Raw genomic sequence first — 26074 nt, forward strand, 5'->3', positions numbered from 1 at the left:
ATATTTTAAAATATATTAAAATAGAAAACAAAAATAGCAAAATAGAAAAATATTTTATAGAAGTATTAAAAATTGTTGTAAAAATTACTGTTTTGCTGTACTTTTGATCAAATAAATGCAGGCTGGGTGAGCAGAAGAGAAAACATTAAAAATCTTACTGTTCAAAAACTTTTGATATACATATGTATGTATATATGAAGAGTTCAGACGCAAAATCAGCTAAAAGCCATCTCGGTCAAAAATGAGATAATGATACTGAGTGAATGCTCTCGACACATATTATACGTCCATCGAATACTTTTTCTTCAAACTCGCCAAAATACCAGCCTCAGCCCAATCAGAAATACCGGCACTTACATAGAAACCTATACATCTGAGCCTGATAAAAATGCATTTTTTAAAGAAAGACGTCTGATGGATTTAGCTGGTTTTGCATCTGAACTCTTCATACATACATATATATATATATATATATGTATATGTGTGTGTGTTTGTGTGTGTGTGTCGAAATGGATACAAATATTGCAAGTAGCTTACGAAAAAAAATATCATTTCAATTTGGTCATGTAAATAACATAAAATGTTCATTTCGAGGCAGACAGATATGAAAATGTTGGTATTTTGCTTTGGATTTTTAATTTGTAAATATATATATATATATATATATATATTACAAATTTAAAAATATATATATATATATATATATATATATATATATATTTTTTTTTTTTCATGTAACATCCTGTTTCTTCTACCACAGATGAATATGTTAATGAGGTTGAAGGAGACAGCTCACTGCGCAGGGACGGAGAGCTACGACAGTGATTCCACCAGCAACAGTCACCAAGATGACACATTGGACTCTTCAGAGACTTTTTAATGTCAGATCCAGCTTTTATATGAATCTACAGGGTGCTGGAAACCCTGAGTAAGTGGAATCACCCTAATCATTACCTGAAATGCAAGAAAAAAACGTAAAATATTCATCAGATGTCATGTCCTGACATGTCCACTAGATGGCGGTATAACTGTTCAAAACGGACATCAAGTTGAGATGTAGCAACTTCTTTTAAATTCAACATTTGCCAATCCATGTTTATTTTCAGTCATCTATTGAACTTTCTAAATACTATCTAATGTTGGGTGACTTTTATGTAGCGAACAACTTTGGTGCTAAACTTTATAATAATGCCTTATAAGTTGAGATGGGCTAGCTTATGTCTTAAAGATTTGTAACTTTATACAAATATAAAAAATTCAAGAACATTATAGCCTTCGATGGATGCACTATCCGTGAGACCTGACAGAGAATTGACAGTGAATTATGACTATAACTATACTGAAAAGAGTCTTTTATTAACACACTTGCATAACATAAAGAGATGTTTGGAAAAGTTGATAACATTAAAACAAAAGATGTTTTGTGATACTATTGATTAAAATATCAAAGTTCTATCATGTTGTGCCAGGAACATACTTTGTGCCTCTTTATGTATCTCTATGCAATACTGTTACATTCAAAGAATATTTAACTTCATCACGATTGGTTAAACTTTAGTCAACAACAGAAAAGGTTTTACCAAACAATGTTGGTGATTAAAAACTATTACAGACAATAGTGGCATTATTTCAATGCTGATATCAGGAAGACTTAAAAACAAAACTGATCACACTTTTATAGTCTCTTATAGTTCTACAAGGACAGCTGCATAAAATGAGTCTACTTTAAGTGTGAGAGTATGTTTATCTAAATAATACTTCTTGTGGGGAGGGAAAAAACCTTCTATTATGTAAATCATTAAGGTCTGTACATACTGAAGATCTTGGGGTACTTATACATTCAAAAATGTTTGGCAGAAGGATCTGTGTGATGTGCTTTAGTCTGAATTGGGAGTTAGCGTGTTTTGCCAATGTGGCAAACGTTTGCGTGAAGTCCAAATAGATTACCGAGAGTTGCTTTATTAGAACAATTGCATTTTAATTAGAAAAAGTTTTGTTTCAAATGTTAATTTTTTAAATAATTTTCTAGAACATGTTCTAATAGAAGACCTTATGCAGTATTTCTTAATTTTGTTTTTTCTTTGTTAGATCCCGCCAAATAATTTGCTGTGGTTCAAATACTGCCAAGATATTTTTTCCCTTTGAACACTTCTAATGAAATAAGAGTTTATATGAAAGTAATACAAAAAGTTAAGTACTACTTTCTACTTTCCCATAAATTGCTGATAAACGACTGAATTTTAATTGAGTTTGTGTATATTTTCAGTTGTACTATATTGTAAATATTTGCTTCATGTTTTACTTGTTTGTGTAGTCTTTAAGATAAATTGTTTTATGTAAAGTTGTTGTTAATGTGATTTTTTAGTGATTGCGTGTGACCCTTTTGGAATAAATGTGATAATTTTCCTGTCCAACTATGAGTCTCTATCAGTTATTTTGTGGCCAACTGTCAGTGGTTGCGTTTTGTTGGGGAAGGAGTAAACAAGCACGTCTGATAATATTGGGGACCATGAACTAGAAGTAGTTTGTTGAAATGGATACAAATATTGCCTGTAGCTTACAAAAAATATATATATATCATTTCAATTTGGTCATGTAAATAACATAAAATGTTAATTTCGAGACAGACAGATATGAAAATGTTGGTATTTTGCTTTGGATTTTTAATTTGTAAAAATATTTTTTCACACGTATATACATTTTTTTACAAAAAACATCAGTATACAAAATAATATAAGCGTTTTAAGTTAGAAATGTGCCTTCTACGTATTTAAGATTATAGACAAAGTATCCCAAATCATTAAGAAAGATTATAATAATCTTGGTATAAAAATTCCATACAAAATATTCATACAAAACACTATACAAGCTGGCAAAAACGCAGCGGTTACGACATTTCTCTCTTCAACTGAAAGGTTTTCCTATAAGTTCACAAAACTAATGTGTCAAACAAGAACACTTTTTTTTTCAGTTTTGTGCATAAAAGTAATTGAAATTACACAGTCTGCTTAATGATTATGACACGGTTATTTCCTCGTCTTCTGATTCTGAGAAGTCTGAGTGCTTGCTGGAGACGGAAGTCGAAGTGAAATGTAAATCTACGTTGATGTCGTGATCCCCGCGCTGCTGACAGAAAGGCGCGCGCGGGCTTTCCCTCAGAGCCGCCTCAGTTTCAAAGTTTTTTCCAACGTCGCTAAGATCAGGGTTAGGATTCATCTTCGTCGGTAATGTTTGTTCCCTGCAACCTCCTGACGACAGAAGCTCTCGTTCTTTGGAATTTCGCCATTTCATTCTTCGATTTTGGAACCAAATTTTTACCTGAGGAGAAAGCGTTCGAAAAACATGAGCACACCTCATGTACCTCAGATGCGTACAAAGGTACGACATACAACAACATCAGCTTACCTGAGAGTCTTTAAGGCCAAGTTTTGTTGCCAGTTTCTTTCTGTCTGGTTTGCTGATGTACTTCTGTTTCTGAAACATCTTTTCCAACGCTTTTCGCTGTACGTCAGAGAAGACGGCCCGTCGAAGCATTCCTCTCCTCGGCTTCCCTCGAGCCGTGAGCGGCCATGCGAAAGTTCCGGGAATAGGCACTGCTGAAGACGATGCTATAAGTAAACAAACCAAAAAGAACTTTTTTAAAATCAACGTTCTCTAAAAATAAGCTAAGGTGGGTCTTTTCTAAGAACAGGAAGTAGTCTAAAGCATAGAATGAAAGTTGGGCTTTAATGTTTTTTTAAACCAACCAGTCCGTTTGAGTGATACGGAACGAGGAAGCTAATTAGCACATTGCTTGGTTCCCAAAAGCATTGGTATGGTAACAAGGGCGAGCAGTCATTCAGAGCGCTCCAGTGAAAGATAGAGGTGCTAATGAAGCGTGGACGGTAATTGTGTAGTAATGAACTGACTGAAAAAGGCTTAGGACAGGCCACTAAAGCCATATATTACGGCCACAAAAGAGATTTACACTTAAAAACTAAACACAACGGCATGCCAGGGACATTTTGAGAATACTGATGGCGGGGGACTATGTTTGCCCCCAAATATTTTCATTAAATGGACACGAAAAGCCATTCATACCGCTCAAGTTGTTTTGTTGACGTATTCACACCGCGGTGAAAAGAATCAGTCTATTATCGTCGGTTTGAATGAGTGCACGATCCACAAGGCTATTTGTAGCCCGCATTCATTGGATTGATGGACATGAAGCTTAACGCAAAATAGACCCACTTTTATTGGTTTTATTTGAGGTATTCTTAGCTTTAACCAATATACGAATATAGTTTTCGTAATGGTTACATTGTTTAGAATCATTTTTAATAAACTTTATTAAACTTCCATTTATATAATGAACACAGTAGCCTAATTAAGACTACTACACCCTGTTAAGCAATTTTCATGCTGCCGCATGAAACCAAAACTTTTGCTTGGACGTCCCGTGAAGACTCCCCACACTCTATGTGGTCTTGTGAGAATATTGAAACACTGAATAGAAGCTAATAGGGGAATTAGTCCATGACTGGTAAATGCCTATCAGCAGCATGCTTAAGTCAACGACGGGTCTGTGTGTGGCTGCCCAGAGGGAGCTGACCAATTGGTCATGGTGCTGAAAGCATTGTTGCCAATCAGTAACTAAGTACACTGGCTCGGTGGGAAAAGGCAGCGATGAAGAGACGCCAACAGTTTGCTTGTGAGAGCGGACCCGCCTTAAATTGGGACCATGACAATTCCGGCTAATTTGTGGATTAGGGGAAGCGGTGCAAAATGTCAGCAGTCACTGCGTTTGCTAAATAGGGCATCAAATTAGCGAGACTGATTCCACAATGTCCTACAAATTCCAGCATTGGAAGCAGCTTCTGAAGGCCCATCAGATTGACCGAATTAAGAAATGACACAACCGCAGTAAAGATAGTTTGCGGTTTGATATTCGGATTTCTTTTGGCTATAAATACACAACGCGCTGTCATAAACATGCAAATAATCCCGAATGTGGTTCTCCATGATTTGTGAATTCTGGTGATGATGTGCCTTTTGGCCGAAATTTTATTTTATTTTTTCGACTCTTAATTTTATAATGCTTATAGCCCCGAAAGTTGGAAACTTAGCAGACTGAAACCAGTGTCATGTGAACCAGCTTGATCTGTGAATTTTTTCACAGCAAAGCTCTTGTCCGTAACCCCCTTGGTAAGTCCGCTATAGTAAGGAATGTGAAAAATATGCGCTCTTCATGTTTAACGTATTTTGCCATTAAACACGCAGACTGCTCAAATACAAAAACATTGTTTTTAAGTCAAACTCGATTTGTGAAAACTTTCACAATCGCTATTTATTGCGTAACAGTGTTCCTTATGCTCTGCTCTCTTTTTCTTCTATCAGTACTGGTCAGCTGACCCTTCCCTGAGTCATATTATTCACTATTCTGATCTGTGAAAACTTTCACAATTCAGTACTGGTCAGCTGACCCTTCCCTGAGTCACTAACATCACTATTCTGATCTGTGAAAATATTCACAGGTCAGTACTGGTCAGTTGACCCTTCCCTGAGTCACTAACATCACTATTCTGATCTGTGAAAACTTTCACAGTTCAGTACTGGTCAGCTGACCCTTCTGTGGGTCATGTAAATTACTATTTTGATCTGTGAAAACTTTCACAGGTTAGCACTGGTCAGCTGACCCTTCCCGTAGTCATATTAATCACTATTCTGATCTGTGAAAACTTTCACAGTTCAGTATTGGTCAGCTGACCCTTTCCTGGGTCACTAACATCACTATTCTGATCTGTGAAAATGTTCACAGGTCAGTACTGGTCAGCTGGCCCTTCCCTAAATCACTAACATCACTATTCTGATCTGTGAAAACTTTCACAGTTCAGTACTGGTCAGCTGACCCTTCTGTGAGTCACTAACATCACTATTCTGATCTGTGAAAACTTTCACAGTTCAGTACTGGTCAGCTGACCCTTCCCTGAGTCACTAACATCACTATTCTGATCTGTGAAAATATTCACAGGTCAGTACTGGTCAGCTGGCCCTTTCCTGAGTCATATTAATCACTATTCTGATCTGTGAAAACTTTCACAGGTCAGTATTGGTCAGCTGACTCTTTCCTGGGTCACTAACATCACTGTTCTGATCTGTGAACATTTTCACAGGTCAGTACTGGTCAGCTGAACATTCCCTGAGTCAGTAACATCACTATTTTAATCTGTGAAAAAATTCACAGTTCAATTTGGGTCAGAATAGTGATGTACATGAATCAGGAAATGGTCAGCTGACCAGTACTGAACTGTGAAAGTTTTCACAGATCAGAATAGTGATTTTAGTGACTCAGGGAAGGGTCAGCTGACCAGTACTGAACTGTGAAAGTTTTCACAGATCAGAATAGTGATGTTAGTGACTCAGGAAAGGGTCAGCTGACCAGTACTGAACTGTGAAAGTTTTCACAGATCAGAATAGTGATGTTAGTGACCCAGGAAAGGGTCAGCTGACCAGTACTGAACTGTGAAAGTTTTCACAGATCAGAATAGTGATGTTAGTGACTCAGGGAAGGGTCAGCTGACCAGTACTGAACTGTGAAAGTTTTCACAGATCAGAATAGTGATGTTAGTGACCCAGGAAAGGGTCAGCTGACCAATACTGAACTGTGAAAGTTTTCACAGATCAGAATAGTGAATAATATGACTCAGGGAAGGGTCAGCTGACCAGAACTGAACTGTGAAAGTTTTCACAGATCAGAATAGTGATGTTAGTGACTCAGGGAAGGGTCAGCTGACCAGTACTGAACTGTGAAAGTTTTCACAGATCAGAATAGTGAATAATATGACTCAGGGAAGGGTCAACTGACCAGTACTGAACTGTGAAAGTTTTCACAGATCAGAATAGTGATTTTAGTGACTCAGGGAAGGGTCAGCTGACCAGTACTGAACTGTGAAAGTTTTCACAGATCAGAATAGTGATGTTAGTGACTCAGGAAAGGGTCAGCTGACCAGTACTGAACTGTGAAAGTTTTCACAGATCAGAATAGTGATGTTAGTGACCCAGGAAAGGGTCAGCTGACCAGTACTGAACTGTGAAAGTTTTCACAGATCAGAATAGTGATGTTAGTGACTCAGGGAAGGGTCAGCTGACCAGTACTGAACTGTGAAAGTTTTCACAGATCAGAATAGTGATGTTAGTGACCCAGGAAAGGGTCAGCTGACCAATACTGAACTGTGAAAGTTTTCACAGATCAGAATAGTGAATAATATGACTCAGGGAAGGGTCAGCTGACCAGAACTGAACTGTGAAAGTTTTCACAGATCAGAATAGTGATGTTAGTGACTCAGGGAAGGGTCAGCTGACCAGTACTGAACTGTGAAAGTTTTCACAGATCAGAATAGTGAATAATATGACTCAGGGAAGGGTCAACTGACCAGTACTGAACTGTGAAAGTTTTCACAGATCAGAATAGTGAATAATATGACTCAGGGAAGGGTCAGCTGACCAGTACTGAACTGTGAAAGTTTTCACAGATCAGAATAGTGAATAATATGACTCAGGGAAGGGTCAGCTGACCAGTACTGAACTGTGAAAGTTTTCACAGATCAGAATAGTGATGTTAGTGACTCAGGGAAGGGTCAGCTGACCAGTACTGAACTGTGAAAGTTTTCACAGATCAGAATAGTGATGTTAGTGACTCAGGGAAGGGTCAGCTGACCAGTACTGAACTGTGAAAGTTTTCACAGATCAGAATAGTGAATAATATGACTCAGGGAAGGGTCAACTGACCAGTACTGAACTGTGAAAGTTTTCACAGATCAGAATAGTGAATAATATGACTCAGGGAAGGGTCAGCTGACCAGTACTGAACTGTGAAAGTTTTCACAGATCAGAATAGTGAATAATATGACTCAGGGAAGGGTCAGCTGACCAGTACTGAACTGTGAAAGTTTTCACAGATCAGAATAGTGATGTTAGTGACTCAGGGAAGGGTCAGCTGACCAGTACTGAACTGTGAAAGTTTTCACAGATCAGAATAGTGAATAATATGACTCAGGGAAGGGTCAACTGACCAGTACTGAACTGTGAAAGTTTTCACAGATCAGAATAGTGAATAATATGACTCAGGGAAGGGTCAGCTGACCAGTACTGAACTGTGAAAGTTTTCACAGATCAGAATAGTGATGTTAGTGACTCAGGGAAGGGTCAGCTGACCAGTACTGATAGAAGAAAAAGAGAACAGAGCATTAGGAACACTGTTACGCAATAAATAGCGATTGTGAAAGTTTTCACAAATCGAGTTTGACTTAAAAACAATGTTTTTGTATTTGAGCAGTCTGCGTGTTTAATGGCAAAATACGTTAAACATGAAGAGCGCATATTTTTCACATTCCTTACTATAGCGGACTTACCAAGGGGGTTACGGACAAGAGCTTTGCTGTGAAAAAATTCACAGATCAAGCTGGTTCACATGACACTGGTTTCAGTCTGCTAAGTTTCCAACTTTCGGGGCTATAAGCATTATAAAATTAAGAGTCGAAAAAATAAAATAAAATTTCGGCCAAAAGGCACATCATCACCAGAATTCACAAATCATGGAGAACCACATTCGGGATTATTTGCATGTTTATGACAGCGCGTTGTGTATTTATAGCCAAAAGAAATCCGAATATCAAACCGCAAACTATCTTTACTGCGGTAATGACACAGCGATTTTTTTAGGAACCCACCTGGGAAATATGATGCTCTGATGAATGGGTGGAATGAGCCGTCAAAACATGGGAACGGAAATGTTTTCGCATTCATCCCTTGCACTGAAGGTGGTGGTGAAGCTATGACACAAAATAAAGTGGACTTTAATCAAATGAAATGTACAAAAGTCGCTAATGAGTGTATTTTAAAAAAACGTTTACGACAAATACTCTTTCTGACGCTTTATCATTAAGTTGACAGTTTATAAACATGATAAAAGCCTACCGTTTCGTGTTGTTGACGCGAGAATCGCATTCACTCCAAACTTCAAGTAAGTTGGATCGTTTGAAATTGATGTTTGCGGCGAGCTTGATCTTTTTGGCAAAGACGTAGACATGGCGACGTGGACTGCGGAGGAGTTGTTCAGAGTTGTGGTTCCTGTGGCCGGAGGAGATGCGCTTGGAGACGGGATGCTCCTGTGCATGAAGGTGGCAGGTCTGCTGATCCGCAACAGGTCCTCCACCAGGAAACTCGAGTGCGTGGTGAACGCAGAGTGTAAAGTGGGAGGCAAGGAAAGAGCCGCCGAAGGCCGCAGAAAGTTCGGATACATCGCAGGCGGCGCAATAACACTTGGCAACATCATTGCACCGTTTTTTCTTAAAACTGACAGCGTGCTGCTATTCTCTCACTGCAGAGGCTTGCGTAGATTAGAGTCCAAGAGGGCAGAATGAAGGAGCTCTTGTCCGTCCCTCTCTCTTCCAGGGGTTTTATAGTGGACCGCTGGAGAAGCCTTTTCATGGGTGACAGCTCTAACAATGAAGTTCAACCAAATTCTCCACGTGAGTTCCGTTTACTCTAGAAGCGGCGCGTCCTGATTGGACAGAAGAAATTCGGATTGGATTAGACACCACAAGCAAACCGCAGACAACGGCCTTTTTACGAAAAAAACAGGGACTCTATAGTTAATCATCATCATAGTCATGCCCTTACTAATATTGCAATAAAAAAACTTTCTGCTTTGCCTATACACTGAAACAATAAATTAAAGGAAAACCAGGCTCTAAAAACAACCAATATAATGACAAATAAAACTGAACTTTTAGAAGTAAAAGAATACTGCTAAGTTTGAACCTTATTCAACCACTTTAATTTTAATTATCATTGAAAAAAATATCTAAAAAAATAAACTAATAAAATCGAGCATGTGACAAGAAGTTTAAAATGAAGACATTTTACGGTGCTTTTTAGGGCTATGCTGTCCATTATTTTTTTCTAAAATAAATAAATGTGGCCCTGGAGCACACATTTTTTGAAACTGGGATATATACATCATCTGAAAGCTGAATAAATGATCTTTCCATTGATGTATGTTCTGTTGATGTTTGTTAGAATAGGACAATAGTTGGCCGAGATACAACTATTTGGAAATCTGGAATCTGAGGGTGCAAAAAATTGGGAGAAAATCGCATTTAAAGTTATCCAAATTAAGTTCTTAGCAATGCATATTACCAATGAAAAATTAAGTTTTGATATATTTACGGTATGAAATTGAGAACATATCTACATGGAACGCGATTTTTACTTAATATTCTAATGATTTTTGGCATAAAAGAAAAATCGATAATTTTGACCCATACAATGTATTTTTGGCTATTGCTACAAATATACCCGTGTTACTTAAGACTTACTTAAGTTTTTGCGGTCCAGGGTCACAAATAAAATGTTAACGCAGGATACTGTAAAATGACTACTTTATACAAGAAAATATTATTTCAGTTTGTCTGCTTCAAAATGTTTTATCCAGCGTGTTTCTTCCTGATTCTTTGTGAAATTTGCTAGCAATTTCTGAGTAAAATTGTTTCTACAACAATTTTTTTTCATAGTAGTTGCCTACAACCTCTCTTTCCTGCTCATAATTACACAGATATATAGATAGATAGATAGATAGATCGGGAATAACAATTCCAGACAACTTTTCTTTCCCCCATGGTTGACTGAATTAGGCTTCATAGGTCACACACATTTTCTTCCATTGAGTTAGAGAGAGTAAAAAAGAGGAATTTCATTGTGTAAGGAGCTGGGTCAGAGAACATGCTGCGCCACACGTGGATAAGGTTTAATGTGCTATGGCAAAGCACAACCTTTCAAGTTTTTGCTGCTGAACCGCAGGGGGAAAATGGCCAACAACGCCTACCGATACAATATATTATAAAACGAGAAAAAGTGAGAACAAAAGGATTTCTCCTTGGAGGCTTTTATTGGGACAGACGCTCTCTTCTGTCAGATGCGCCAAAAGAGGTGAATCCCTAAGCCTGTGGGCTAAGACCTGTGACTAATGGCGTTTGACCGCTGCTCTGTCAGGATTTGTCCCACTATCCATTCATTTTCTTGCAGCTACCTTCACATTTATCTCCGCGGAGTCAACTCGTGCGCTTTGATTTGGACAGGAAAAAAGACGAGGGGAAGACATAGTCCGCGTGAGCCCTGAGCGATGACACGGCGAGTAAATCTCCATGAAATTATGCGCCAGGCGTTGCTCTTTCGCACAAATGGATTGTAAAACTGGCTCTTTAGTCAAGACAATATTTCAGTTTTTTTTAAACGGGATCAGCTCAACAGCGGTCTTAGTCCATCTTAAGAAGTCTTAGCAACCATCTTAGTAAAAGCAGAGAAATCTTTGTTGGGGGCATCGCCGTGTGAGTAGAGTGACATCGCGCTGTAATTCCCTCATTACGGCCCAGTATCCTTGGCTTTTCTGTTGTTGTTGTTTTTTGTTGTTGTTTTTTAAGTTGGCCAACATAACCAGAACTTATAATTATAGCAGTTGTAGCTTTATCATCAAGTCTATTAATCATTCTATCCAGTGATCGTTTCTTCATTGAACGCAGTATTTTGTTGACAGCTTTCGCTGCTGCTTAAACAAGTATTAAAATCTATCAACACGCCAATAACAGACCCATAAGTGATTAGCATGTAATTATTCCCATTTTTACCACATAATACGACCGTTAGATTTGCATCAGTTGTTTTTAGCACCGCCCGGGGCAGTCGTATTAAGACACCTCATCACCTTCAGAAAACCCAAGAGGACTTCTGCACGTTCAAAGCACTTTATTCTTTCTCTTGCACTTGAAAATCCCTCTATTGTACCTATCAAGCAGATGGTTTGCAGGAAATATAGCTTAGCCTCGGTGACCGAAACTAATTTCTGCTTGCTTTCCAAGCCATGGCACGATTGTTTTCTCTTTACCAAATAGAGGGAGTGCAGCTGGTCGGGCGCTGAATTAAACCCATTAAAGACACATTTCTAAGATATTATATCCACATAAATGTGCCTTCCCTCCTCCGGACACACATTAACGCCCGCGCTTTTGCATAACAGATTGTGCTGAGGTCATTCTCCTTGTATATGGTGAGCTCAACAGCATAAATCGAAAATGATTTGGCTTCATTTTAGAATCTCAATTCTTAAGTACTGGACACTCTAAGAAGCTGAAGTGAAATGGCAATGTTTAAAGCATTATAAAATTGTTAGTAATTTTAACAGAAAACGAAAAACTAGGTAGTAAAACTTAAATTATGTTTTTTGTTAATAGAAAGTACTTTTTATAATATTCGATGAAAAAAGATTATAATAGCTCAAATATGTTGGTATAATGTAATTAAATGGCATGTAGACCAGATAGGAACTATAAAATATAAAGCCACCAGAATCTCATAATACATGTATTGTCAGTGTATTCTTTGCAGTAAATTTCCGGCCAAACCCAGCTGCTGGTTATTTATGATATTTTCCTTAAGACTAGTAACAACCTAATGCAAATTCTGATTACAGTTTTATTAAGTTAATATTTTACGTTTAACATTTTAACACTGCATTTGCGTCTGGCTTTAACACCTTAAGCCGCCCTTCATGCAAACCCCTTTTAGACAGGCCCAGCATTTGTTTCTGGAGATCCGAGGACGGCAAAACATTGAAGAGATTAACCAAGACCCAAAATACAGAAAAGCATTGACAGGCATTAAATTGATATTAACTCTGCATTAAACATAACACCGGAGCAAAACATAAGTATCAGAACAAAGCGTTTTGATTTGCGTCAGACAAAACACCTGTTCTGTCGGTTAGACCGCTATAGCGCAACACGTCTCTGCAGCCTCTCAGTTCACCAAATGGAGAAACATTTGTCGGGTAACTTGAAGACCAGTATTGTGTTGGTTTAATTTGGCTTTGAAGCGTGTTTTGGTCAAATGATAGTTAATTGCATATTTTTAAGAACACTTTATCAATTAGTTGAACGACATTTTTGATAAAATTCTTTCGCGAATGAAAATGAGGCTGTTAGACGCGCGTCGAGTAATGTTTATAAATGATCGTTCAGGTTGCGAAAACACTAAAAATGTGTCAGAAACGAAAAAATCAGAAACGATTGAGGTGAAGGTGTGACAGAAAGACTCTTTAAAATAGTTGTGAAAATGACATTTGATATCCACCTTGAGTGGCCGCGGCCATTTGTAAATTTTATGGGTCTTGCGTCCCGGTTTCATCCAGTTATATTTAGCTGTACAAAACCGCTCATTTTGCTGCTTGATACTGCAAATTGGTGTGTCTTACCACGTTATTTTAATGTATTATCTTAAATATAAGCACACTGGTTTGTAGTGAAAACAGTTTTACCGCTTACTGCACGTTGTTATTCTTATTTCCCTATAGCAGCTAAAGAACTGGAAGTCTCATGCATAGGTTTATTTCCATGTTAAAGAAAAACGTGGATAGGATCATAAAAAGTGCAACTAACTGAAAGGCGAGTTTCCCTCATAGCCTTGTTTTCATGCATCAAAGACCAGTTTCTAACACAAAAAGTGATAGCAAAAATGAAACAGCCAAATAAGGATCACAACATCAAATGCTAATTAATTAATAAATGTAGCTTTTGTGTTTCTGATATATGTTTGGCTTTTTATATTCCATGATTAACCATTGTAATTTGAGCAATAAATCTTTATATTTCCTCAATACATGACAAACTCTGTGATTAACAAACTTTGTAAGAAAACTTGCAAGGCTGCACCAAAACAAAAAAAACTTACTTGACTTACTTTCAGAACATATCATCATTGCATAATATGTGTCATTAAATGCTTTGATAAAAACACAAGCATGATGAAAATGCTTAAAATAACGGGTGGGTTTGTGAGTATTTCAATTTTTGTCATGGTTGATTTTCTTAGATTACTATGATACAAAATTAAAAATCAATTTCTCATGGATAATATATTTCTCATCATCCTCTGTTCTTTTAAAGATAAAACTTCATTTAAATACATTACAATACAATATCTATCAATAGCTAATTCACCATGCGCATTTAAAAGAAAGCTTTTGAGATAGAAAAAAAAAATCTCACAGAATCTGTTCATTAGATTTAAATTGGTCATGGGAGCTCAGGCCACATCAATGTGGAAAATGTATTTTCTTCTCATTTTAATCTCATAAAGTTTCACAGTTACGGCAAATCTCTTCAGAGTCCTCAGCACCTGTCAGGTTGTTTTGAAATAAAGCTTGTAAATGGCTCTAGTTAAATTGTGTTTCTGGGGAAGCCCAAGCGTTGCTACGCAGCCTGAAAAAAGGAACAATCCTCGTGGTTGTCAAGACCACTTTAAATTAAGGGCTTGTTGCTAACAAGCAATCACTGCTGCAAATAAAATGACCCTTGGTCATGCTAACCTGTGCCATTTTTCTTGCTGACGCTCATAATGGAAAAAGCCACTCAATGAGCTTAAAATGGGACACAAACAACAAAAAAAATTCAGTGCTTGGAGGGAGGACTCCCTATTTAAAGCTAAACGCTTGTATGGGGCTGTAGGGTGGTGTTGAGAGTTTGAGCCCATCAGCACAATCTTTAGCTTTGTTTTAGACCTGAACTCAGAGAGCAGGGGAGAGAACCTTGTCGAAAGGCTCCTATTGAGCACGCCTGATAAGTTGAACATGGGGCAAAGCAGACGTAGCTGAGGCGCTTGTGTACTGAGGAGGAGCCGGGGTTGTTCGCTGGCCACTTGAATGGGGGACGCCAGCGCCCGTTGGCTGGCTGGTATTGATGTGGTTTAGCCGAGTAATCGGATTGAAAGTGAGCCACGGTATTTGTGTCAGTTCACATTTCGTCAAATGCATAATATGCATGGCCTTGGCGTGGGGATTCTGTATTGAGACTTTGGCTTGCAATTCAGCGTTATGAAAAGGCAAAGCCTCATTTAATTCAAATATAACTCTCACTCGACCATTTACAGATTGCTATATTTGCATAACAGCAAAGAACTTTTGCCTTTTCAAGGCCCGGCTGGGTGTGTGTATGTGTGTGTATGCGTGCGGGACCAATTCCTCCGCTTCTCCCTGGCCTTAAAGAAGGGAAAAAAGTACGCAAATGTGCGAAATAAACGTGTACATTGTGAAGGAGTGGGTTTTCTCACAGGGATAAGCAAACAGGGGTAAGGGTGAGAAGACGTTAGACTCTGACATTTAGCTTTTTTCCCACTGCTGGAGCAATATGTCGAGTCGGACAACAAAGCAAAAGTGCTACGGTGGTGTAATTCGCCTTAAATGACGTGCACTCTCACACGGTGCCAGTTTTGAATGGGATTTCGATGTGGACTCTGTTAGGTTTTAGGTTTTTTAATCTCTCTTTTGTTAAACGCTCATTTGAACTGTAATTATGTATTCTTTGGATTGTAATTTACTTTCTAAAATACGAAATTGTAATAATCACTTTAAATATTTTCATGAACAACAAAAAAAAAGCTCTACTTGGAACCAAAAGTGAGTTTATTGCCTGAGAACTAGTTCTACAAAGAACTTTTCATCCTCTTTAAATAACCCAGAAACTATGAAATATGACATATAAACAAAAAAATATGTTTATAAAATCTTGACTAATGTAAATAAAAACACAGATGTTGCAATCCTCGAACATGTGTCAAGTAAAATGAAAAGGCGAAGTCCTAAGACAGGAGAAGGAAAAGGAACTTTTTGTGAACTTTGAGATTAAGAAAACTTAAAACTTATTATTTTAATACATATATTTATATAATTAACTTTAAAAAGATGACATTTAAGACATGTATATTAAAAAATGTTCAATTATATTAAAAATAGCCTAAAAAGTGGCAAAATAATTCCTGTTGATGTCTTTCTTTCTTCAGTCGAAAAAAATTAAGGTTTTTGAGGGAAACATTCCAGGATTTTTTCTCTATATAGTGGTTTCAGGTCCAAATTGCAGTTTCAGTGCACCGTCAAAGGGCTTTACACGATCCCAGCTGAAGAATAAGGGTCTTATATAGCAAAACAATTGGTCATTTTATACAAAAAATAAAAAAGTATACTTTTTTAACCACAAATGCTCATGTTGCACTAGCCAGACTTCATGCATTACGTACTGTAATCACGTTGTAATGATCACGTACAGTTAGTGCAGTCTACGTACTTTTGTTCAAAAAGATAGGATAGGGCGAAAAACTCCATCTCATTTTCTCCTCCAACTTCAAAATCGCCCGACATTGTTGTTTTACCTTTTTTTGTAAAGGGCGTTTGACTTTCTTTGCATGTTTGCTTTGTAAACACTGGGTCGGTACTTTCGCCTACATCACACCGCGTGACCTTTCCAGTGTGACTACATAATGCATAAAGTCGTGGACGCAGAGCTAGTGCAAGACAAGCATTTGTGGTTAAAAAGTATAGAATTTTTAGAAACTGACCAATCGTTTCTCTAGATAAGGCCTTAATTCTTCGGGATCGTGTAGAGCCCTTTGAAGTTGCATTGAAACTACAGTTTGGACCTTCAACCCGTTGGCAATCATTGGCATCAACTATATGGAGAAAAATCCTGGAATGTTTTCCTCTAAAACTAAATAATCATGAAATTTATATTACATCTGCCATGATTTTAATCAAGTGATGTAATACTTGTAATACTACCTGGATTCTTTTATTCTAGGTTTTCTGGTTTTAGAATCATTTTAAGTCAGAATCCATTTTAAGTCATTTTAATTAGTTGACTATTAGTCGCATGTTTATTAATAAACTATATAAATCATAATAATGAGTCTTTAATTATCTACATAGCCTAATAAGCACCCAAGCACATGCAAAAAAAGCTTTCCACATCACACCGGCAAATATAATAATTATGACATATAAATATGTCAAAGGGCTTTTCCCTATGTGTTAGGGAAAAACCTTTTTCCCTAACACTGTTAACTGTTAACACTGAAAAACTGTTTTTCCCTATGTGTTAGGGAAAAACAGTAAGTACACTGCATTAACATTTTAATAATTCATTGATAAACTAGTGCTTTCTTTGTTTTTGGCATAAGAGATGAAGTCGTGATGCGTAGTTGTGATGTGCCTGTATGCATGTTTCATACAGATCACATAATCTGAGAAAATTTGTTTTTTATTTGAATTGGTTCATCTAAAAGTAGACATTTCAGTCTCTATAGATATATTTTTTATGTGTGTAAGAGAAGCATACACAGAGTTTTGAAGTTTCGCGCTCAAGTTCACAGAGACAGAGACAGCAAAAAAAGCGCATCCTATTTGCCTTAATTATTTTACAAAAGCGCAACGTTTTGTTGTTGTTCTGAGTGCACAAATAAATGTACTTGAGTCTTTACAGACACAAAAGATGTTTTACTTTTATCTGTATGACCAAAAATGAGAGTATTTTAAGAGCAAGTGACCGCACCAGCGCCTCGCTACTTTTTAGCTTCCACACTCTGCAATAGCACATTTTTCTAGGTTAACATCAGATTGAACTGCCATGTAAAGTTGCTACTACATACATATTTCAGATGAAAAGCCACATTTGAGGCCGATGAATGATAGGTGAGCATATGGATGTCCTGTCCAATGTATTATATTACCATGTAGTCCAGCCGTTAACGATGTTAATTGTCTGTCTCGGACTGCGTGATTTCACCACTTTTTTTTCTGCGACTAAGCAACATACAAGTTTGGTCAACCAAGCATCTTCTCATCAACTATTAGGGGGCAGCCATACAATATAATGAAGTAACAGGTGGTACAAAGAAACCAACTCCAAGCTTTCACTGTGAGCTAGACACCACTTTGGCTGGTGTGAGAATGATTCCCCATCCTCATTCAAAAGGCCAGACCTTTGAACATGTCTCCATTTCCTAGGACATGCCATAAGCCATGTCCTAGACTTTCATGTGTTCACCACCCTCAACTTCCAAAGAAGTTGACGCGACAGTACCGCTTCTTCCGGCGGAGCGTGAAGGGTGGGAGAGGTGGTGTTAATATCAGCATGTCGGACCTGAGATTAATCCTAATCTTCTCTCTGTGTGCTGCAGGCCGTGGGGTTGAAAGGCATGGGGAAGTACCAGTGGGGGTGCTCTGGCCCAAGATCTCCTGCCCGGAGAGGATAATGCCAGCGGTGGAGCCTGCTGGTCCTGTGGAATCCAGCCGGAATCCCCACTGCTCCGTGCTTTCAGCGCACACTTCCTGAAAAGGTGCGTGATATTGGCCTCCCACCTCTCGGACCCAAAGAAAGCCTGGGCTAACAAGCTGTTTCTGTACCCCAAAAGCCGTGTTTCTGGCGCACATCAAAGTTAAAGCCACTTCTTCAGAAAGTGCAGAGATGTGTGCAGGACAGATGAATGTTAATCTCAAGAAATAATTCAGTATGGAGAGAGAATGTGGCAGCAACAGGTGCGTACTTGACTCGAATCACTCCCGTCGCTGGCATCCCGGTAGGTATACAAGAGGAAATCATATTATAGACACTTCAGAGAACTGGCTTGTTATCAACAATCACTGTGAGATTGTACTAATTTGAAATGATAATTTACCTTTAATCTTTAAGGATGCACATATTATACACTGCCATTCAAAAGTTTGGCATCAGTACGATTTTTAACACTTTCTTACGCTCATTAAAGTTGCATTTATTTGATCAAAAATACAGAAAAAAGTAAAATTATGAAATATTATTGCAATTTAAAATAACAGTTTTCTATATGAATAAAATATAATTTATTTCCGTAATGCAAAGCTGAATTTTCAGCATCATTACTCCAGTCTTCAGTGTTACGTGATCCTTCAGAAATCGTTCAAATATGCTCATTTATTATCAGTGTTGGAAACAGTTGTGCTGCACAGTATTTTTTAGAACCTGAGATATTTCTTTCAGGATTGTCTGATGAATAAAAGTTCAAAAGAATATAATTTATTCAAAATAGAAATAGAAGTCTTTACTATCACTTTTTATACTTTTTAAAGTATTAATTTCTTTCAAAGAAAGAAGGAAAGAAAAAAATTCCTAACCTCAAACATTGAACGGTAGTGTATATTGTTACAAAATATTTCTATTTTAAATAAATGATGTTCTTTTTAACATTTTATTCATCAAAGAATCCTGAAATAAGTATCACAGGTTCCAAAAAAAAATATGAAGAAGCACAACTGTTTCCAATATTTATAACAAATCAGCATATTAGAATGATTTCTGAAGGATCATGTGACACAGAAGACTAGAGTAATGATGGTGAAAATTCAGCTTTGCATCACAGGAATAAATTACATTTTAAAGTATGTTAAAACAGAGAACCAGTATTTCAAATTGCAAAAATATTTCACAATATTACAGTTTTTTTCTGCATTTTAATCAAATATACACAGCCTTGAAGAGCAGAAAAGCTCTTACTAATCCCAAAATTGTAAACGCCAGTGTATATTGTACATATATTCTCCATTTTTTTTAATCTTCACCTTCCAAAATTGGAGCCTATTTGTGCCTTCATGAAAAAATGGACTTCTATGAGGTTTATTTCTCATAATTGTGACTTCCACAATTTCACAATCCCACTTTGTCTTTAATGTGATACTTTACACTTGTTTTGTTTGGTAGCAAAAATTTACTAGCAACTTTTAAGTTAAAAAAAGTCTACCAAATATTTTTCCAGTGCAGTTGTAATTTTATAACTCAAAATTGTAGCTCACAATAACTTTAATTTGACACCCAAACGCCCAGATGCGACTTTATACTTTCTGATTGTGACTTTATGACTCACAATTTATATAAACATTTTTTCCTTGTAATCACATCATCTTTATATTTTACAATTTTGACTTTTTATTTCCCAATAGCTTAGTTTCATAATGTATCATAATGTGACATTAAAACGTTGGTTCGAAAACGTGGGGCGAAAAACACCGTCTCATTTTCTCCTCCAACTTCAAATTCATCCAACATCATTGTTTTACCTTTTTTTTGTAAAGGGTGTTTGACTTTCGTTGCACGTTCGCTTTGTAATCACTAGGTCGGTACTTCCGCCTACGTCACGTGATAACTTAATGCATGAAGTCGTGGATGCAGAGCTATTGCAAGACAAGCATTTGTGGTTAAAAAGTATATAATTTTGACTTAAAAATTGACTTTGTAATCTCACAGTGTGACTTTCGTTCTTATTTTAAACTTTTTATCTCACAATCACCTTTTGTAAGTGAGGCGGAAACAAGTTTCCATAGGTGAAAGAAGACCGAAGCCAAGAGAAGCACAATGCTTTAAAAGTAGTGGTAGAGAAAGAAAAGAACAGGAAAAAAGGCCAAAGAGGGACTTCAATTCTTCTTTTCTGAGTAGACTTCATAAAGTGAACAGCCACTCTAGACTCAGTGTTATTTTCTGCTGTCCACTGATGGTCAAGACTGATGGCAGTAAGGATCTATACATTCCTGCGAGACCTTTGACCCCCTCTACATTCTAAAGACCCTCTTTCAAGACTGGCACGTATTCAAGCCCCTGGCAGCGCATTGCCGAAAATGCAGATCAGATCAACCCAGAAGCTCACAAAACCCTCCGGGAAGAGTATAAAACTGTATATTGGCTACGGCGCAATGCTACGTGGAAGAACCGAGCAGTAGTAACGCTCACAAGACAAATTTATTGTCTTTCTTTTCCTTAAAGAAGGAGCGCTGGAGGCCTCTCCTCGAGCTTCGCACAAAAACCCATCCATGAGTAAAGAGGCCGGCTGAACACTTGGCCTGCCCAGCTGCCTTGAAGTGAATGGGGTTTCTTTTTGAGGCCATTCAATGCTTTCTGTCTCTCTGCATACAATGTAGGTGTTACTGCTTAGAGAGAGAGTGAGAGAGAGAGTCAGGAAAATAGTCACTTGAGAACTGAGGCTGTTCTTCATTCTCAGTCAGTCATGAAATCATTCCTTCTTCAGATGAGGAGGGGTCCCGCTCACAAAGGGCCAGGGGACTCTCAATAGCCATCCTAACATTTTTATGGGACCCTTTCTTATCCAGATAATAAATCTGATTTTGAATAAAACATGGATCCTCCTGTATATTTTTATATGCTGAGGACAGCGATTAAGCTGATAACTTGTAACTCAGCAAATGCGTATTCATTAGCAAACTCAAGGATGGTAATAATCATACAGACCCATTTTGGTGCCTTCATATTAAAGGATATGTCATTTCGGATTCATTTTGGAATTCTACAGACTATTGCCTTTTTCCTTATCATTCTCAAAGCTTGGGACAAAAGGGACTCTTTCAGCAGTCTATAACCCTCAGTGGGTCAAAGCGAAATCTAAAGACTATTAGGGCCACAGAGAACAAAAGGATCAGTGGGGGGAGTTGTGAAAATGGAAGGCCACCATTCTCCCGGGATGCAGAGATCGAAAGTTTCGTTTCAGATTTTGCCGTTTTCATGGAGGTCGAAGGCTTGAATGCAAGTCTGCTGGACGTCCACCACTGCGCAGGGGACTTTTATTCTCTGCGGCGTTTCGGCCCGCAGTTTGACTTGCTCTCAAAAGGGTGGCGTGCTGGAGACCTCGACCGGAGGTGGCGAATGGTGCAGGCACGCGAGCACGTCCTCTGGCAGGGGGTTACTAATCAACACCCCGGCTGACTGTCGGGTCCGACTTCAAGAGGCTGCCTCTAAGAGGCCAGAAAGTCTTTTCCCCTCCCCACTGTTGTTTTGAGTCAGAATGGAGAGACTTTTTGTGCAGCTGTCTGTGATGCAGAGTGCAAGCATTCAGTAGAGACGTGTCTACGTTAGACATTTTGTTAGAATGCCAAGCACAGCATATTTTATTTGCAAGTACAAAAGTGACAAAGTTTAATCGTACAGTCAAGTTATATTTATAAAACAGCATTACTGTGGATATATTGACATACTTTTTTGTCATTACATTGCCAATACTATTAAGTTTGTTGCTTTTAATATGAAAAAAGTGGTATTTAGACAGTTCATCATTTGTTGTCTGTATAAGACATTAAGCATGACAAACAAAATCATTATAGCAATAACTGTAGACTAATCAGTAGTATTTTTAATTTTTAAAATGTGTTGAAAATTCTTGAATGTCCTGTAAAATGATGATTTTTTTTTTCATCAAAAGCCCAATGAAAATTTTTTTAAATACAATATAATTTAGAAATTGAAAGCATGTTCAAAAGGTGTAACTGTCTCAAGATTTAAAAAAAGAAAGAAAAAAAAAACATCATTAAAAGGCTCTAAATTGTTAAAAAAAAAAAAAAAAAAAGAAAAAAAAGAAGCCATTTTAAACTATATTACATTTATATTTAATACCTTTAAACCGGCTGTTTTAGGTCAAAACAACTTTGAAGCAAAAAGTTATGGAGTTAAAAAAAAAAGTTTCTGAAAATAATGATTGCATTTACTTGTATTTAAAGTTTATGGGAAGTATTTTAGTTTAGTTTTCACATAAAAAAAATGCTTTAAATGTTTAGATTTTATTTATGAATTAGTGCTGTCAAAACAATTAATTGTGATTAATCACGATTAATAATACATGTAATAATACACAATTAAGAAATGTATGTTTTATATATATATATATATATATATATATACACACACACACACACACACACACACACACACACACATAAAATATCTTTAAAATATAGTGCTGTCAAATCGATTAATTGTGATTAATCGTAATTACTGTATTTAATAATATATATATATATATATGTACATGTAAATATTTCTTTACAATAAAGTGCTGTCAGATTGATTAATTGTGATTTAATATATTTAAGAAATTATACATACATGTAAATATTTCTTAAAAATATAGTGCTGTCAAATCGATTAACTGCAATTAATATATTTAAGTAATATATGTACATGTAAATAATTCTTTAAAATATAGTGCTGTCAAATCGATTAACTGCAATTAATAATATATTTAAGAAATTATACATACATGTAAATATTTCTTAAAAATATAGTGCTATCAAATCTATTAATTGCGATTAATAATATATATAAGAAATATACCTACATGTAAAGATTTCTTTAAAATATAATGCTGTTAAATCAATTGTGATTAATCATGGTTAATAATATATTTTAAAAATATATATATACATGTAAATATTTCTTTAAAATGTGCTGTCAAATCGATTAGTTGCGATTAATCGCGATTGATGATATATTTAAGAAATATATATATATATTACTGATATATATTTATATATACATATAAATATACATTTTTTTGTATATTTATATGTGTATATATACATATAAATATACACAGTACACACACATATGTAAACACAATTTTTTATTTTGGATGTGAATAATCACAATTAATTGATTTGAAAGCACTATGATGAATTTAACATTAAGAGGATTGCATTTCTAAGAAAAAAAAATGTCATTATCTTTAGCAGCTTTGTTTTGTGCTTAAGCTGTATATATATATATATATATATATCAGTACAGACAACAGATAAGACAAAAAAGCAAATACAGTCCTCCTCAGAAAGCGAACACATGCATATTTTGCTCTCAGTTTGAAAGCCGTGTCATGTTCACCATACCTTCTCTAAGATTATAACACACGCTCAACCTGCCTTCCTTTCAGTCAGGGCCCCAAATCAGATTTCTCAAGGGTTGCCGTCACACACACACCCACACACAGAGAGATAAAAAGCAAAGAGGAACTTGTGGCTATTCCCAAGCAACGCCTGCTCTCCGCATATTAGCCCCTGTTGAAAAGGGGTCTCTGCAAATGAAAGCGTTCACCGGTCATTCATCTCCCATTGGCTGCTACTGGTTTGCCAAAATGTGCCATATCTGTAACACTTGAAGAAGTCCAAAGGTTAGGCGAGAGTGAAAGCCGGCACTTGATGCGCTCAGTGTCTTGGTGGTTATGGTGTTTGCTCCCTCTTTGTGGTTTCCCAGCAGGACGCCTGTTGTCCGGTCACATTCACGTGCCGTCGCCACACACTGGAGGCCTTCACCTGTTAGAGAGCCACCACCAGACTTTTAACACCAGAATATCTGCCTTTGTGCTTCGCTTGCTCCGGCCTTTTCACCCGAACAGACTGTAATTTCATCCGTTTTTCATGGCTTTAGTTCCCATGAATGCCTTACATTTCCATGTCTAAACATCAACAATGAGGGAATTTCATGGACCGTACGGACGAGATACAACTGCTTGCAGCTTTTGAAACTTTGAAAAGTCAGATTTCATTTAAAAATGAACACAGTTTTGAACACAAAATGCAAACAGTGATTATTATCAGTGAGAATACAAGTTGAGCTCAGTCAAAAAAAAGCAAAAATCTAAGTTATTTTGAGGCACTTTTAATAAAAGTGAGTCAATCCATAAAGCGTACCCAAGGATTTTACATCCTAAGTCCAATTTCATGCCGGCTGAGCTACCAAGCAGGCTTGTTACGTTCCGGAAAGTGAAATTTATGGGGTTATGGCTAGAAGGGATAGATGCGACAGGAAACTAACAATATATAAAATTTTCTACCTATTAGATTGTGTTTTATTAATGTCTACACTTACCCCAACCCTAAAACTACCCCTTACAATAATGCAAAAATGGTAATTACTGAGCTGTTTTCATAACTGTGTACGAAAACGATTAAAGTGTTCGCTATTTTACCGCTTCTAAGTGTTTTAATCTAACCCTAACCCTCTGAAAACTGCAGTAATATGTACTTATTGGTACATATTTCGCATCTTGCAAAAAAGTTCCCACAGGTACGTTTTCATCATGAGATCAGGTTGGCAATTTGGACCTTTAACCTGTTGATTCCCATTGAAGTTCACTATTATGGACAAAACTCCAGGAATGTTTTCCTCAAAAACTTTAATTTCTTCTCACCTGAAGAAAGAAAGATATGAACATCTCTATGTAAGCCCCTTTCCGCCACTGAATAAAAAATAAAAAAAGGTAATTCTGATTTTTAATCTTGCAATTCTGACATTTTTCCTGCAAATATCTCTGATATTTTTTTATTCAGAATTGTGAGATATAAACTAGCAAATGTGAGCTATAAAGTCCAGTTCTGAGGAGAAAAAAAAAGACTGATATGTTCAAAGAATTGTGAGTTCATATTCACAATTCTGACTTAACTCACAATTGCGACTTTATTTCTCAGACTTGCGAGATATAAAGTTGCAATTCTGATTTTATAACTTGTAATTGTGACTTTTTATCTCACAATTTTTCTTGCTATTGCAAGTTTATATCATGCAAATGCGACTTTATTTCTCAGAAATGCAAGATAAAATGTTGCAATTCTGATTTTATAACTCGCAATTGTAAGTTTTTATCTCACAATTTGGACTTTTTTTTTTCGCTCATCTGTTCCAGGGAAAAAAACACTCTTTTACCGCCTCTAGTGTTCATTTCTGTTGGAAACTGCAGTGATACATAGTTACTGGTACGTATTTCGCATCTCCCAAAAATTTTTTGTGTTAACTAACTCAGAATTGAAAGAAAAAGTCACAATTCTGATATAACTCGCAGTTGTAACTTTTTATCTCACAATTCTGATTTTTTTTCTCGCAACTGCGAGTTTATATCTCACACTTCAGAATTGTGTCAGAATTGTGAGTTTGTATCATGCAGTTCTGAGGGAAAAATTCAGAATTGTGAGTCGCAATAACATTTTTTATTTTTATTCAGTGGCGGAAATGGGCTTCCATACATCTAGGATGCAATGGGGGGTGAGTAAATTATCAGGAAATTTTTATTCTGGAAGTGAACTAATCCTTTAACATGATGTGTGATAAACACACTTATTAACATTTTATCCAACTTAACAAGTTTATCAAATTTTACAACTTTTTTTGCCTTGCTAACCTTTACTGTAGAATCTTGATTTAAGCAACTTTTTAAGTTTTAACAGAAAATAATTACAAAAATTTACAAGCTTCATATTTCTGCTTTTAACTGGCACTGCTGTGTTACAAAGTTTTTTGTGTTTGAAAGAAAATGAGGGACAAATCAAGATTTTTTTCTACCTGATCTCATGACAAAAACGTACCTGTGGGAACTTTTTTGCAAGATGGGAAATACATATCAATAAGTACATATCACT

General features: G+C 36.7%; 2 protein-coding genes across 3 annotated transcripts in view; one reads left to right on the plus strand and one right to left on the minus strand.

Annotated features, from left to right (window-relative positions):
* Positions 1-1948, plus strand: part of nav2b (neuron navigator 2b) — a 96508-nt gene extending 94560 nt beyond the window's left edge. For both annotated transcript variants that reach the window (XM_051099596.1, XM_051099597.1), the window contains one exon: positions 761-1948. In XM_051099596.1, coding sequence (XP_050955553.1) covers positions 761-880 — 120 coding nt within the window. In that variant the 3' untranslated portion in view covers positions 881-1948. The remainder of the gene's footprint in view (positions 1-760) is intronic.
* Positions 1949-2723: 775 nt separating this feature from the next.
* The window catches only part of dbx1b (developing brain homeobox 1b), a 38370-nt gene continuing 15019 nt past the window's right edge, over positions 2724-26074 (minus strand). The window contains exons 2-5 of the mRNA XM_051099303.1: positions 8956-9541; positions 8709-8810; positions 3406-3608; positions 2724-3318 (exon numbers count right to left, since the gene is read on the minus strand). Of these exons, the coding sequence (XP_050955260.1) occupies positions 3016-3318; positions 3406-3608; positions 8709-8810; positions 8956-9313 (966 nt within the window). The 5' untranslated portion in view covers positions 9314-9541 and the 3' untranslated portion in view covers positions 2724-3015. The remainder of the gene's footprint in view (positions 3319-3405; positions 3609-8708; positions 8811-8955; positions 9542-26074) is intronic.

This window comes from Labeo rohita, chromosome 25 (assembly GCF_022985175.1).
Source record: "Labeo rohita strain BAU-BD-2019 chromosome 25, IGBB_LRoh.1.0, whole genome shotgun sequence".
Classification (NCBI taxonomy): domain Eukaryota; kingdom Metazoa; phylum Chordata; class Actinopteri; order Cypriniformes; family Cyprinidae; genus Labeo; species Labeo rohita.